The sequence below is a fragment of the Haliotis asinina genome, chromosome 15, assembly GCF_037392515.1.
Source record: "Haliotis asinina isolate JCU_RB_2024 chromosome 15, JCU_Hal_asi_v2, whole genome shotgun sequence".
Taxonomy (NCBI): Eukaryota; Metazoa; Mollusca; class Gastropoda; order Lepetellida; family Haliotidae; genus Haliotis; species Haliotis asinina.
The window spans coordinates 28,907,116-28,922,049 of record NC_090294.1 but is presented as its reverse complement, the minus strand read 5'-3'; the positions used below and the strand labels follow the sequence as shown (position 1 = coordinate 28,922,049).

The 14,934-nt window shown below is 39.8% G+C and overlaps 2 protein-coding genes across 2 annotated transcripts; both read left to right on the top strand.

Annotated features, from left to right (window-relative positions):
• Nucleotides 1-1,402: 1,402 nt before the first annotated feature.
• Nucleotides 1,403-4,966, top strand: LOC137264965 (uncharacterized). The gene is made up of 8 exons (XM_067800310.1): nucleotides 1,403-1,530; nucleotides 1,652-1,720; nucleotides 2,726-2,836; nucleotides 3,097-3,207; nucleotides 3,468-3,578; nucleotides 3,839-3,949; nucleotides 4,210-4,320; nucleotides 4,581-4,966. Exons 1-8 carry the CDS (start codon nucleotides 1,403-1,405, stop codon nucleotides 4,612-4,614), a joined length of 786 nt encoding a protein of 261 aa, XP_067656411.1. The 3' UTR covers nucleotides 4,615-4,966.
• On the top strand, nucleotides 4,704-14,587 carry LOC137264964 (uncharacterized). Its single transcript, XM_067800309.1, has 7 exons — nucleotides 4,704-4,780; nucleotides 4,952-5,062; nucleotides 6,065-6,175; nucleotides 6,436-6,546; nucleotides 10,572-10,619; nucleotides 11,492-11,561; nucleotides 13,011-14,587. The coding sequence occupies exons 1-6, from the start codon at nucleotides 4,704-4,706 to the stop codon at nucleotides 11,559-11,561; spliced, it is 528 nt and encodes a 175-aa protein (XP_067656410.1). The 3' UTR covers nucleotides 13,011-14,587.
• Nucleotides 14,588-14,934: the final 347 nt, after the last annotated feature.

Here is a 14,934-nt window from a genome sequence, read left to right as displayed (position 1 = left end):
TTTTTCAGAGAACTCTGTTTGCAGTTGTGGTGCTCCATTGGAAGATGCAAACCAAATCTTTCTAAATGTCCAAAACCCTACTCTGCATTTCTTTCTAAAAGTCCAAACCCTGCTCTGCCAAACACCATTAAAGAAAATATCTTTAGTCATGTGCTTAAATACATTGTACGAACTAAATGTTTCGATTAATGAATGATATGTCTTAATGTTATTATGTCCATTCATTATGTCCATCCATTATTGTCCATGTTTCTGATGGGAGCGGGCGGTAATAAGTTAAATAACTTGCACCCAATCCTTTTCAACATTGAACAAAATATGTTCAAACAAAGTTCCAATCATGCAAACTATATAAGAGCCTCTACATCCTCTGTTCCAAGCACCATGTCTCTTTTAAACAAATGTGAGCACATTTAAATCAATGAATTTATGTAAATATGTTATGTATAAATTGCATCTCTATGGTGTGTCTGTGGCTCATCTGTGAACTCACGCAAATTCCTGAAAAGGCATTAAAGTTCTGCTCTGCTCTGCTCTGCTCTGCTCTGTTCTGTTCTGTTCTGCTCTGCTCTGTATTGGATAGCGACTGCACTGCATTAATGTGAACCGATGAAACCATAGTAATGACGCGCTTAGATAAACCATATACATATATTCATATGTGTTATATGATATTATATAACTTCATCCGTTTTGAATCTTGATAATGCATGTTCATTTTCTTACATGATTTGATGAACTCAATATTATTTCATAATACAATGTGACCTTCTTTCAAGAGTAAAAGCAACAGTTGAAAGTCATATTGGTTCAATATTATTTTGTTCAGCGTTGTGTATTATAAATAAAATAACAACCATTCCGTTTAATATACATTGCACTGTTTGACCCGACAGAGTGTGTTCTTTGCTGTTATATAGTCCAGGAGGCAGCTGAAACATTTGAAATCATAGCTTCCCCAGACTGACATCCTACCACCAACATTCAACAGTCTAAAACATCACATTAGGCGAGTAAACTACTGAGTGCATGTTTGGAAACAGTCTCTGCAAGCACTCATGAACATTCCTTCACCAGCTGACCATGGCTGGAGCATTTGTAATGTTGTTGGTCACTGGATTGTCTGGTTACAGACCGCCGCCATATAGCGGTGTAGAACTAAACTCACTTCTAAACATGCGACGTCTACGTGGAGACGTGGCAATCTCCAAACCATAAACTCCTTGAGAAGAAACACGTTCTATCAATCAATCACCTGACATTCTTGATGAGATGTAGGGATGAACAAGTCGTCTCTAGAGGACTACAGCACCTTTCACCCATCCAGTCTGTGGCAGCCAAAACTATCTTGCATCAAGCCTTAAAACAATTCCTGGCCAAACGTATCAGACACCACGTCAAAATGAAGGCCTGTGCCATCACCTCCATTCATGAACAGCAGTCATCGCTCAGCACTTATCTCAGCACTGAGTTATTCTCCTCACGAAGAACTGGCCAGACCACTGCCAATACCAAATACGATTCTACTAAGTCAGTACACATTAAGAAGTTCTAAACAACTCACCTCCTCCACGAAATACGGAAAGAAGAACCCCCTCTCCCATTACAGCCAACATGGGTCATTGTCTCTGCTCATCAGGTGAACAGTCAGTGTGCACCATAGAGGTGCTGCCAGGTTCTCAGGAGAGCTTCATCCAACCCCAAGCACCCCAGAGGACTGGTAGGAAATGAAATGCATGTTGATTTTGCTCTGTCTTTTCTCAAAATATCCATTGTGCACTTTCGACCTTTCCGTGCATTTAAGGTCATGTATAGGAGTCCTTAAGTGCACAGGAAAGCCTTAAATGCACAATGATGTCTTGGCCCCTCCCTCCACCCTGTTGGCTGTTTCTGACTGGTGCAGAGGCCCTACCTCATCCCTTTGACCATGTACAAACCCATCTAGACTGAATATTTCATTCACTCTCTCTCCCATTTCAGCCATCATGGAACACTGTCTCGGCTCGTCAGGTGAACAGTCAGTGTGCACCATAGAGGTGCTGCCAGCTGTCTAGTAGAGCTTCATCCAGCCCCAAGCACCCCAGAGGACTGGTAAGAAATGAAATGCATCTTGTATTTCCTCTGGTTTTTTTTCTCAAAGTATCCATTGTGCACTCCCGACCTTTCTGTGCATTTAAGGTCATGTGTAGGAGTCCTTAAGTGCACAGAAAAGCCTTAAATGCACAATGATGTCTTGGCCCCTCCCTCCACCCTGTTCGCTGTTTCTGACTGGTGCAGAGGCCCCACCTCATCCCTTTGACCATGTACAAACCCATCTAGACTGAATATTTCATTCACTCTCTCTCCCATTTCAGCCATCATGGAACACTGTCTCGGCTCGTCAGGTGAACAGTCAGTGTGCACCATAGAGGTGCTGCCAGCTGTCTAGTAGAGCTTCATCCAACCCCGAGCACCCCAGAGGACAGGTAGGAAATGAAATGCATGTTGATTTTGCTTTCTCTTTCCTCAAAATATCCATTGTGCACTCCCGACCTTTTTGTGCATTTCAGGTCATGTGTAGGAGTCCTTAAGTGCACAGAAAAGCCTTAAATGCACAATGATGTCTTGGCCCCACCCTCCACCCTCTTGACTGTTTCTGACTGGTGCAGAAACCCTACCTCATCCCTTTGACCATGTACAAACCCATCTAGACTGAATATTTCATTCACTCTCTCTCCCATTTCAGCCAACATGGGTCATTGTCTCGGCTCGACAGGCGAACAGTCAGTGTGCACCATAGAGGTGCTGCCAAGTTCTCAGGAGAGCTTCATCCAGCCCCAAGCACCCCAGAGGACTGGTAGGAAATGAAATGCATATTGATTTTGCTCTGTCTTTTCTCAAAATATCCATTGTGCACTCCCGACCTTTCTGTGCATTTAAGGTCATGTATAGGAGTCCTTAAGTGCACAGAAAAGCCTTAAATGCACAATGATGTCTTGGCCCCTCCCTCCACCCTCTTGACTGTTTCTGACTGGTGCAAAGACCCTACCTCATCCCTTTGATCATGTACAAACCCATCTAGACTGAATATTTCATTCACTCCGTCTCCCATTTCAGCCATCATGGAACACTGTCTCGGCTCGTCAGGCGAACAGTCAGTGTGCACCATAGAGGTGCTGCCAGCTGTCTAGTAGAGCTTCATCCAACCCCAAGCACCCCAGAGGACTGGTAAGAAATGAAATGCATGTTGATTTTGCTCTGTCTTTTCTCAAAATATCCATTGTGCACTCCCGACCTTTCTGTGTATTTCAGGTCATGTGTAGGAGTCCTTAAGTGCACAGAAAAGCCTTAAATGCACAATGATGTCTTGGCCCCACCCTCCACCCTCTTGACTGTTTCTGACTGGTGCAGAGACCCTACCTCATCCCTTTGACCATGTACAAACCCATCTAGACTGAATATTTCATTCACTCTCTCTCCCATTACAGCCAACATGGGTCATTGTCTCGGCTCGTCAGGCGAACAGTCAGTGTGCACCATAGAGGTGCTGCCAAGTTCTCAGGAGAGCTTCATCCAGCCCCAAGCACCCCAGAGGACTGGTAGGAAATGAAATGCATATTGATTTTGCTCTGTCTTTTCTCAAAATATCCATTGTGCACTCCCGACCTTACTGTGTATTTAAGGTCATGTATAGGAGTCCTTAAGTGCACAGAAAAGCCTAAAATGCACAATGATGTCTTGGCCCCTCCCTCCACCCTCTTGACTGTTTCTGACTGGTGCAGAGACCCTACCTCATCCCTTTGACCATGTACAAACCCATCTAGACTGAATATTTCATTCACTCTCTCTCCCATTTCAGCCAACATGGGTCATTGTCTCGGCTCGTCAGGCGAACAGTCAGTGTGCACCATAGAGGTGCTGCCAAGTTCTCAGGAGAGCTTCATCCAGCCCCAAGCACCCCAGAGGACTGGTAGGAAATGAAATGCATGTTGATTTTGCTCTGTCTTTTCTCAAAATATCCATTGTGCACTCCCGACCTTTCTGTGCATTTAAGGCCATGTATAGGAGTCCTTAAATGCACAGAAAAGCCTTAAATGCACATTGATGTCTTGGCCCCTCCCTCCACCCTCTTGACTGTTTCTGACTGGTGCAGAGACCCTGCCTCATCCCTTTGACCATGTACAAACCCATCTAGACTGAATATTTCATTCACTCTCTCTCCCATTTCAGCCATCATGGAACACTGTCTCGGCTCGTCAGGCGAACAGTCAGTGTGCACCATAGAGGTGCTGCCAGCTGTCTAGTAGAGCTTCATCCAACCCCAAGCACCCCAGAGGACTAGTAGGAAATGAAATGCATATTGATTTTGCTCTGTCTTTTCTCAAAATATCCATTGTGCACTCCCGACCTTTCTGTGCATTTCAGGTCATGTATAGGAATCCTTAAGTGCACAGAAAAGCCTTAAATGCACAATGATGTCTTGGCCCCTCCCTCCACCCTGTTGGCTGTTTCTGACTGGTGCAGAGGCCCCACCTCATCCCTTTGACCATGTACAAACCCATCTAGACTGAATATTTCATTCACTCTCTCTCCCATTTCAGCCATCATGGAACACTGTCTCGGCTCGTCAGGTGAACAGTCAGTGTGCACCATAGAGGTGCTGCCAGCTGTCTAGTAGAGCTTCATCCAACGCCAAGCACCCCAGAGGACTAGTAGGAAATGAAATGCATGTTGATTTTGCTCTGTCTTTTCTCAAAATATCCATTGTGCACTCCCGACCTTTCTGTGCATTTAAGGTCATGTATAGGAGTCCTTAAGTGCACAGAAAAGCCTTAAATGCACAATGATGTCTTGGCCCCTCCCTCCACCCTCTTGACTGTTTCTGACTGGTGCAAAGACCCTACCTCATCCCTTTGATCATGTACAAACCCATCTAGACTGAATATTTCATTCACTCTCTCTCCCATTTCAGCCATCATGGAACACTGTCTCGGCTCATCAGGCGAACAGTCAGTGTGCACCATAGAGGTGCTGCCAGCTGTCTAGTAGAGCTTCATCCAACCCCAAGCACCCCAGAGGACTGGTAAGAAATGAAATGCATGTTGATTTTGCTCTGTCTTTTCTCAAAATATCCATTGTGCACTCCCGACCTTTCTGTGTATTTCAGGTCATGTGTAGGAGTCCTTAAGTGCACAGAAAAGCCTTAAATGCACAATGATGTCTTGGCCCCTCCCTCCACCCTGTTGGCTGTTTCTGACTGGTGCAGAGGCCCCACCTCATCCCTTTGATCATGTACAAACCCATCTAGACTGAATATTTCATTCACTCTCTCTCCCATTTCAGCCAACATGGGTAATTGCCTCGGCTCGTCAGGTGAACAGTCAGTGTGCACCATAGAGGTGCTGCCAGCTGTCTAGTAGAGCTTCATCCAACCCCAAGCACCCCAGAGGACTAGTAGGAAATGAAATGCATGTTGATTTTGCTCTGTCTTTTCTCAAAATATCCATTGTGCACTCCCGACCTTTCTGTGCATTTAAGGTCATGTATAGGAGTCCTTAAGTGCACAGAAAAGCCTTAAATGCACAATGATGTCTTGGCCCCTCCCTCCACCCTCTTGACTGTTTCTGACTGGTGCAAAGACCCTACCTCATCCCTTTGATCATGTACAAACCCATCTAGACTGAATATTTCATTCACTCTCTCTCCCATTTCAGCCAACATGGGTAATTGCCTCGGCTCGTCAGGTGAACAGTCAGTGTGCACCATAGAGGTGCTGCCAGCTGTCTAGTAGAGCTTCATCCAACCCCAAGCACCCCAGAGGACTAGTAGGAAATGAAATGCATGTTGATTTTGCTCTGTCTTTTCTCAAAGTATCCATTGTGCACTCCCGACCTTTCTGTGCATTTAAGGTCATGTATAGGAGTCCTTAAGTGCACAGAAAAGCCTTAAATGCACAATGATGTCTTGGCCCCTCCCTCCACCCTCTTGACTGTTTCTGACTGGTGCAAAGACCCTACCTCATCCCTTTGATCATGTACAAACCCATCTAGACTGAATATTTCATTCACTCCGTCTCCCATTTCAGCCATCATGGAACACTGTCTCGGCTCGTCAGGCGAACAGTCAGTGTGCACCATAGAGGTGCTGCCAGCTGTCTAGTAGAGCTTCATCCAACCCCAAGCACCCCAGAGGACTGGTAAGAAATGAAATGCATGTTGATTTTGCTCTGTCTTTTCTCAAAATATCCATTGTGCACTCCCGACCTTACTGTGTATTTAAGGTCATGTATAGGAGTCCTTAAGTGCACAGAAAAGCCTTAAATGCACAATGATGTCTTGGCCCCTCCCTCCACCCTCTTGACTGTTTCTGACTGGTGCAGAGACCCTACCTCATCCCTTTGACCATGTACAAACCCATCTAGACTGAATATTTCATTCACTCTCTCTCCCATTTCAGCCATCATGGAACACTGTCTCGGCTCATCAGGCGAACAGTCAGTGTGCACCATAGAGGTGCTGCCAGCTGTCTAGTAGAGCTTCATCCAACCCCAAGCACCCCAGAGGACTGGTAAGAAATGAAATGCATGTTGATTTTGCTCTGTCTTTTCTCAAAATATCCATTGTGCACTCCCGACCTTTCTGTGCATTTAAGGTCATGTGTAGGAGTCCTTAAGTGCACAGAAAAGCCTTAAATGCACAATGATGTCTTGGCCCCTTCCTCCACCCTGTTGGCTGTTTCTGACTGGTGCAGAGGCCCTACCTCATCCCTTTGACCATGTATAAAAGCCATCTAGACTGAATATTTCAGTCACTCTCTATCAAATTTCATCCAGCCCAAATCCTCCCAGAGGACAGGTAAGAAATGAAATGCATCTTCGTTTTTGAAATGCATCTTCGTTTTTGCTTGGTCTATCCTTGAAAGGTATTGTGTACAGCCTTCAGTGCTGACTGAATCATCTGATAGCTGTGATTTGGTGCTTTTGTAAGAATTTTGTGTTTTTGAAATGTCCATCCATAGAGTAAATGAAAAGTAGTCATAGTTTTGCATATTTAGTTGCTTCTCTTATAATCTGATCACTTCTGCAGAGTGTGTGCACACTGGGATCACTGTGTTCAACCTCTTGTATTACCCTTCTTAAGTTTTCCCATTCCAATACATTGTTTTGTTTAAATGGGCTGTTCTGTTTTTGTGAAATAACCCAGATAGAATAAAGAGGGCTCTTGTGTGTAAACTAATAAAAGAAGGGGGTTAAGGAATGATGAACACATTTGCAAATGTCAAAGTGATCAAACTTGTGTGGATTACAAAATCATAAGCTCAGATTCATGCTGGAGAAGCATATTTGGAACAATATGGCACAAAATGGATGATTTCTCAAATGTGAGTACTGATTTCATTAAAACATTGGAAATCTATTTTGGAAAGAGTGTCTCTAGTACTTCAATGAGTTTGGCACCAAAATTTCTGTAGAATCTTGTAAGTTACTTGTGGGCATTCTAGAAGTTGATGAGTCAAAAAAGAAACATACAGCTTTATGGATTACGTCTTGGTTATTATGTTGAGCGAAGTTTCGATGTAGATTCTTACATCGTTTTCAAGCTAAGTGTGAATTCAACCAAATAGTGAGAAGCTTAATAGAACTAAGACAACAAAGAGCACTAGTGATGACACCAATGATGAGTGGGACTAACTAGTAATAACAGACACAATGCTTTGATAGTCTTAGATGGTTTGATTAGCTCTTCATAGGCTCTTGGTATGTAGTATCCTTGGTCAAGTTGATAATAGGTTTGTGGTGGCGGATTTCGATGGTCTTGGTTTTTGGTTGACATGACTCTGAATTCGGCAAACTTGATTCGATGAGTGGGGAATTTTTGTTGATGGTCTGAGATGGCTGATTTGCTGCCTGCAAAACATAGACTATCTAAGCATTGGTAAAATGGCAAAACCCGATGTTGAATGGGGAAAAATCTATGAAAATAAAACTTTCAGGCCGCAGAAGAAACAAAACTCAGGTGGTTTCAGTACAGATTGTGTCATAATTTTCTTTCCTCCAATTCCTTCTCCTATCAAATAATACGAACAGACAATAATCTGTACACTTTCCATTCTTCATGTGAAGAAACTATAATTCAGTTGTTTTAGCAGTGTCTGTTTGTAGATATATTTTGGAATAACTTCCATGGATGGTTGACGCAGATATTGACCATATATTCAATCTGAAGCTCTGCTGAAGTTATCTTTCAAATACTGTTACAGATATTTTTGTTTTTGAGCTCTTACTATTATTGGCTAAATTCGTATGTTTGGGGGTAAAACCACACATTGATCGTTTTAAAAAAGTGGGTGAACTGAGGAATTCTATTGAGAAAATTAGTTTCTAAAACAGAAATATACTTGATTTATTTAATAAAGAGAGGGTATTCTGTCATCCACTTTCTGGTTAGTCTCACTATAAGTAAGAAGCAGTCTAGCTAGCTATTTTAAATTGTTATCCCACAGCATGAAACATGGGTGGATATAGTCGGCACCTCGTCTGTCTGTCTGTTCATAATCATTTGGTTTTTAGAGCATAAACTCGAAAACTGTTTAATAGCTTTCAACCAAAATGGTACATGTATCAAACTGGACCTAAAGTGGTGTCTTTTGCTATTTGCAGAATTCTGTCACATTTACTTTTCTTGGTTTCTGTGGAAATGTTTCAGACTTAGTCTTAAGGGGGAGAGATGGGTTTTGTTTCCAGAGCACAACTCGAAAACCATTCTTTCAACAGAACTGGGCAGATTTATGAGGCACATCTTGAAATGGTGCCTTTTACAGATTTTATAATTATATTTTTCATGATTTCCATGGAAATGATTTGGCATTAGTCCAGCTGGACTCAAACCTTAAGTGATATGATATGATATAGAATATTTATACAGCACACATATCCATGCACTAGTGCATGCTCAAGGCACTGGTATATTTTCCCTTGATCACTGGATGTCAATCTCAACAGCACATTGTATTATCAATCTCATCTCCCAGGGGAGTATGCAACTCGTGCTGCCACTAGATGCACCAAGTTTTACTGTGACTCTCCCATCCTTACGAGGTACCCATTCACAGCTGGGTAGACTGGGGTATATAGTCACTTTGTTTCATCTCCCATCCTTACGAGGTACCCATTCACAGCTGGGTAGACTGGAGCATATAGTCACTTTGTTTCATGTGGCCACCATCTGGTCATATGCCAACAGATTCATGGGTTCTTTTAAGTGCACAGGGTTGTACACTGTACACTGTGACAACACTGAAAGATTCTGCACACAAAGTTGACTCCAATGTTCAAAGGTGGGCTGGATCCCAACACCCCAACCTTGCTGAACTCATAAGCCTGGTGCCTTGCCAGCTCATCCACCACACCCACTGTAACTGTTCTTTGAAATATTTGGGGACCGGGGGGATATGTCATCTTCTGATGACACTTGTTTCATTGTACTTGTGACATGATGCTGACTACCACTTTTTCTAGATATTATGCATCATCAATGTGGAAGTACAACAACTGTAAAGGTTAGATGTAAAGTATTCTTATATTCATCCTTTTTTTGAAGCAACAATATCTGAATCCAGCAATGCAGCAGGACGAATAGACTTTCTGTAGGCTGGTACATTGGATCACAGACACATTTTGGTCAGTGTCCAACACTGTAGGTTGTGCAGCATCATCAACATGCACATGCTATGTAAGTTAAGGCTTGCTAAAATTATTTTGAGTGCAGAAGTCAACAGTAATCATCATGCTCATGTATTTTGGTTCTAAGGTTTGGAATGGACAAATCATGTTTAATTTGGAACACATTTTTAGAACCAGAACTATCCTGGACATAAGATTCATATTCATTCTTCCATTCTTCTTCCTTAGTCAACACATTATATAGGTTAAGAAAAATGTTATCACTAAATATACTGCCAGTGCCCTGTTGCCATTACCTGTGCAATATAAGGAAGTATGTCTTCCTCATGCACTACTCTGTTGTGTTTGGGAGTTTGAATCAAACTTGGTGCTGGTGTGTTTCAACACCCTTGTTTTCTGCTGTGTTTGTTTTCACTCACACTCAACGGCTACTGAATGTTATTTAAAGTGCCCTTTAATCACACAAAAACTTACATTTATCTAAGAGTATAAATGACCTTACCATTTAATTTATATATGATTTTATGATGTTCCCACTTTCTTTTTCTTTTTTTGTAGTGCACAATGAACAATGAATATTAGGTCTTTGTACCTGAAATGTATTTTTTCACATCCATGACCAAGCCAGACATAGTACATGTTCATGTCAATAAATGTGGATGAGTATCTGTGGCTTTTGCACTGAATATGTTTGTCTACTCTTGTTCATTTTCAATAAATTTTATAACATTATTAACATTAATCACATAATGTGAGATAAAAAAGAATGGTAAAGATAACATTATTTATTACTATACCTCTCCATATAGCTTAGATATTGCTGAGTGAAGCATTTAATAACCACAACAAAAAATAAACAAAAACATGTGAAGTACAATTGAACCTAATGATTGATATTGATACATTTCAGGCACAACCTTCAAGAAAGTAAAGTAAGGAAGTCGCAGGAGCTGATCAGGTAGATGACTGACTTTGTGTTCTGGCGATTAACTGCCTGACTCTGAGGGTGTAGGTTCAAGTGCCAGATGGGACTCAACCAAAAAAGTACTAAAATTTGTACTTTACTAAGAAAGTGTAATCCCAAATATGACATATGTTACATTTGATCACTTTCTAAATGTCATTGTGTAATCACAACCAATTATCCCTTGAAATGGGAACGACTGCCATAAGTGCAACTCAACATTCCCTATCTCAGGGAAAGGTAGTTGACAAACATCAAATAAAATATGCGTGATCTGATATCAAATATCAAATGTGATCTTTTAAGGTCATGTCTAAGGTTATAATGCTCACAGATGTAAAAGCATCTACCTGATGTGAGATATAAAGGAAATTTCCTGATGCCTGATATAAAGAAAATTATTGTTGATGTAATTTTTGCTGAGACACAAAGACAGAAAAGATGTATTTGACTTGCAAGTTTCCACTGGTGAGGCAGTATATGTTTAGCTTTCTGTGAACCCTCAGTACAATACTGAATGGCAGTAATTCATGAACACTATATGCCATAGTAACAATCAGACAATTCCCTCAGCTCTGTAGTGGCATGGCTAATGACATGTTTTTTGTTTTTCCATTCAGTGAATAAATGTATTTGACCGTTCAAAGGTTTCTGCCATGACACCTTAACATGTATGCTCCTTTTGGCAATTATATTTTGTTAAACCTTTCTGTGTTCATGTTAGATTTTAGCCATAATTGTCCAATAAGTCATCTTTATGTTTTATGTTTAATTCCATTATATATTTCTTATATTTTGCTCATCTAAGGTTATCATGACATTAAAAACAAATGTTTTTATTAATAAATAACTTCCTATGTTCACAGGTTGTTCACCATTCATCCCATGGTTGATGTACACACTTGTCAATATCATGCAGCTGTGCTGGATTCATAGGTACAAAAAGATCCCTGTAAATAAATCCCCATGCAAAGTGATGAGCATGTGGTCAGTCTTAATGACCTAGCTTATTATACAGCAGGAACAGTATGGGACATCAATTACTTGAAGGTAAAAACTTCTGAAAATTCAGAACATCTTCAAATTCTATGAACTGTAGGTTTTGAAGGCGTTATTCCATGTCTGGTGAAGGTCACGTGACAAATAAAATAGTTAAAAATGTCTGAAAATTAGAACTATGGACCGAGTACCTTCCAAAGTTAATCACAAATTTGAAATGCAATTTGCTATCATCAGCCCAGAGAATATCTTCAAAATTCCATAAACTGTAGATTTTAAAGGTGTTATTCCTTTTCTGGTCAAGGTCATGTGACAAATAAAATTGTTAAAAATCTCTGAAAACTTTTACTATTGACTAGGTGACAACTTGTTCACAGGTATGAAATGCTGTTTACTGTCATTAGCTTAGAGAACATCTTCAAAATTCCATAAACTGTAGGTGTCAAGGGCAATATTCCATTTCAGGTCAAGGGTGTATGACAAATAAAAAAAACTAGTTAAAAACCTAATAGTTAAAAACCTCTGAAAGTAAGAACTTTTGACCCAGTACAATCAGAAGTTGAATGCAAGTTTGAAATGCAATTTACTATCACGTGTACAAAGGAAATATTGAAATTCCATAAACTGTAGATTTTGCATGCTTTATTCCAAGTGCATGTGACTAATGATTCCTGTATAATGTAGAGTCAATTAGAAGGAAAGGTACAGCATCATTAAAGAACTGATGAATGTTACCATATCCTGGGTATAATAATAATAATAATATAATAATAATTCCAATGTATAGAGATTATTTATGTCACCATGACTGTGCCACCAGTCTCACTGTCACAGTTCTTAATTACTCATTGCTGCAGTTCTATGAATCAACAGTGGCTACCACATCAGTGCTTAATGTAACCACCCCTTGTAGGGGCATCTTCTGTCAGTTTTCTCCTCATGACAATCAGTCATCAGATCAGCAGGATTAAAATGTGTTTCTTCACATCTTTTCTAATAACTTAACTGTAACTGGGTGGCTAATGTTCAAGTCAACAAGGTAGCGCTGGTGTTCTAGCAGGACATGTCATGCATGCCAATAGCTTGCAATCATGTATATTCTGCACTGTCAAGAAAAGCCCTTTTCTGTTCTTTTTTCCTCATAAATGGTCATTTGTTTTGTAATGCAATATTTCCAGAAGGTTCCAGTTTCTACATGCATATACTTTTATATTTTAAGATAATGAAAATAGCTATGTTTTGTAGAAAGAGCATTAGGAAGTAATATCAGGCAACTGGCTCTGTTGTCATATTTTGCCATTGATCACATACATAAGTGAGTTTTATGTGCTGTGCATATTGTTTTTATACATCATAAAAATAATACATATCTTTTTTTCACTTCAGAGCAGCCACAGATGTATGTTGGGTGCTGGGGTATAAGAATCAATTGCATTTATTCTGATGGATGTGAAGAAAACAGCAATGAAGAAGTTGACCAGAATGCAAATGAACAGAATTTGATGCTGACGAATTTCTAGGAGCAGGTGTCCACATCACTATACATGACAGTACAAGTGATGACGGTTACTTTGATGGACTACATTTATGATTAGAGAGAGCCTGATGGTTCATTTTTATTATATGCTGCATGTAGTAAACATTGGAATAGTAAAGTTATACCATATTTCATGAACTTGACTGTTGCTCTTATTAAAACTGACTTTTGTGTGTTTGTTTTTAATTAAGGCTGCACATGACTACAACCATGTGTTGTCTGCATGTCTACTAGGAAAGCATGTTAAACTGTTTCCCTTTGCCAGAAATAAGAAAGTTGTGAAAAATGAAATTCATGATATGTACAGAAGTCTGATATATATGACATGTGATGCTATGTCTTACTATCTCATACGTATGCTGTAAGTTTTAGAAAAAAAGAAAATCATCCCTTCTTAAAATATTCAGCTTTGTGAGTTTTCTTTGCTCCAGATCTGTCCATATTTTGTTTCTTTAGGCCATTTTTGGAAATGTACGTAGCTTCCTATCATGAGGTCATAACCAAATACCAGATTATTAAGGTAATAATTAATAAACAAACTGTGCAGTCCATTGAAACAGTGTTGTTTCTTTTATGCTTACTACCCAAGGATTATTGAGATTTTTCTTCATTAGTCTTGCAAAACTGTTTCAGTAAAATATCCATATCACAAGACAACACAGGTTCTAAGAAGGAAATTCAAGCATGCATAATTCAATATCAATGAATATGGCATATGCCTTTGTCTTTCCAATGAGTAGCCTGTTCTGTGAAGATTTCACCAAGATTTTGGTGAAACTCGTTACATTGATATCAATCTTCATGTAGCTGAAATACATGTTTTGTTCTTTTTTTTATGATGCAATATGTTCCCAGTTTTCATGTCTCTTTGTTTTTACTGCCATGTTCAGTGTTAATGATAAGTGAACATTGTTGGATTTTAAGCTTGTATTGTTTTAAAGTTAACCTTGTAATATTTGAAAATATGTTAAAGAATGGGTGTAGGGGATGCCTCTGTTTCTGAAAGCACTAACTATAAACATTATCTTTTCACAAATCAGACACGTAACAAAGCCAATTTTTTTCGTGTAAGCCTGATAGGTTGCAAAGATTTATACCTAGACAGCATTGATGACTTGCCCAACTCTTTTAACAACAACTATCTATAAGCCCTGGGTGTTTTATAGTGGTAGCTATGCTCCTGCAAATACGAAGGGTATATGTTCAATGTCATAGAATTGTAACTGCCATATATTGACACATTCATTGTTGGTTAGCCAATGGCATTACTTGCTTTTGGATTCTTTTCGACACATAAAGGTATGTGTGTATATGAAGTTAATGACTTTAATACTACATATCATTATGTTTAACATGCTATTCTTCAAATCTACCACTTGAGAAGGCACACTGCACTGTATTTTGGTATTAAACACCTTTAACAAAATTGATTTGTTTTTGTCATTTTATGGGAAAATGTGACAATGGTTATCTTTTACCTGGTCAGCTGATGCTCTACAAAATTTCTGAATACTCAGACAAGTAACACCATGATATGGACAGAAAATGTCCACTGTGACATGTTCACCAAGAACACACTTGTCAATGTTCAGCTGCATTAACAATATAGATGCCACAGATATTGACTTTACTCCTCCCTCAATGCAAATATGTACAGTTGATATCCTTGATTGTGATGTGACTGGTATGATATGAGGCATCATAAACAACTACCTCTCATTTTACACTTTATTTATGTTTTCAAAAGCTGTCCCAAACATTTCAACTTCTGAT

What these genes read in the sequence shown, in the direction of transcription:
- LOC137264965 (XM_067800310.1), top strand. Translation starts at nt 1,403, where the DNA reads ATGAAGGCCTGTGCCATCACCTCCATTCATGAACAGCAGTCATCGCTC. An exon ending in CCAAGCACCCCAGAGGACTG is followed by an intron (nt 3,950 to 4,209) that starts GTAGGAAATGAA and finishes CTCCCATTTCAG; the next exon opens with CCATCATGGAACACTGTCTC. An exon ending in CCAAGCACCCCAGAGGACTA is followed by an intron (nt 4,321 to 4,580) that starts GTAGGAAATGAA and finishes CTCCCATTTCAG; the next exon opens with CCATCATGGAACACTGTCTC.
- LOC137264964 (XM_067800309.1), top strand. Translation starts at nt 4,704, where the DNA reads ATGCATGTTGATTTTGCTCTGTCTTTTCTCAAAATATCCATTGTGCAC. An exon ending in CCAAGCACCCCAGAGGACTG is followed by an intron (nt 5,063 to 6,064) that starts GTAAGAAATGAA and finishes CTCCCATTTCAG; the next exon opens with CCATCATGGAACACTGTCTC. An exon ending in CCAAGCACCCCAGAGGACTG is followed by an intron (nt 6,547 to 10,571) that starts GTAAGAAATGAA and finishes GATACATTTCAG; the next exon opens with GCACAACCTTCAAGAAAGTA.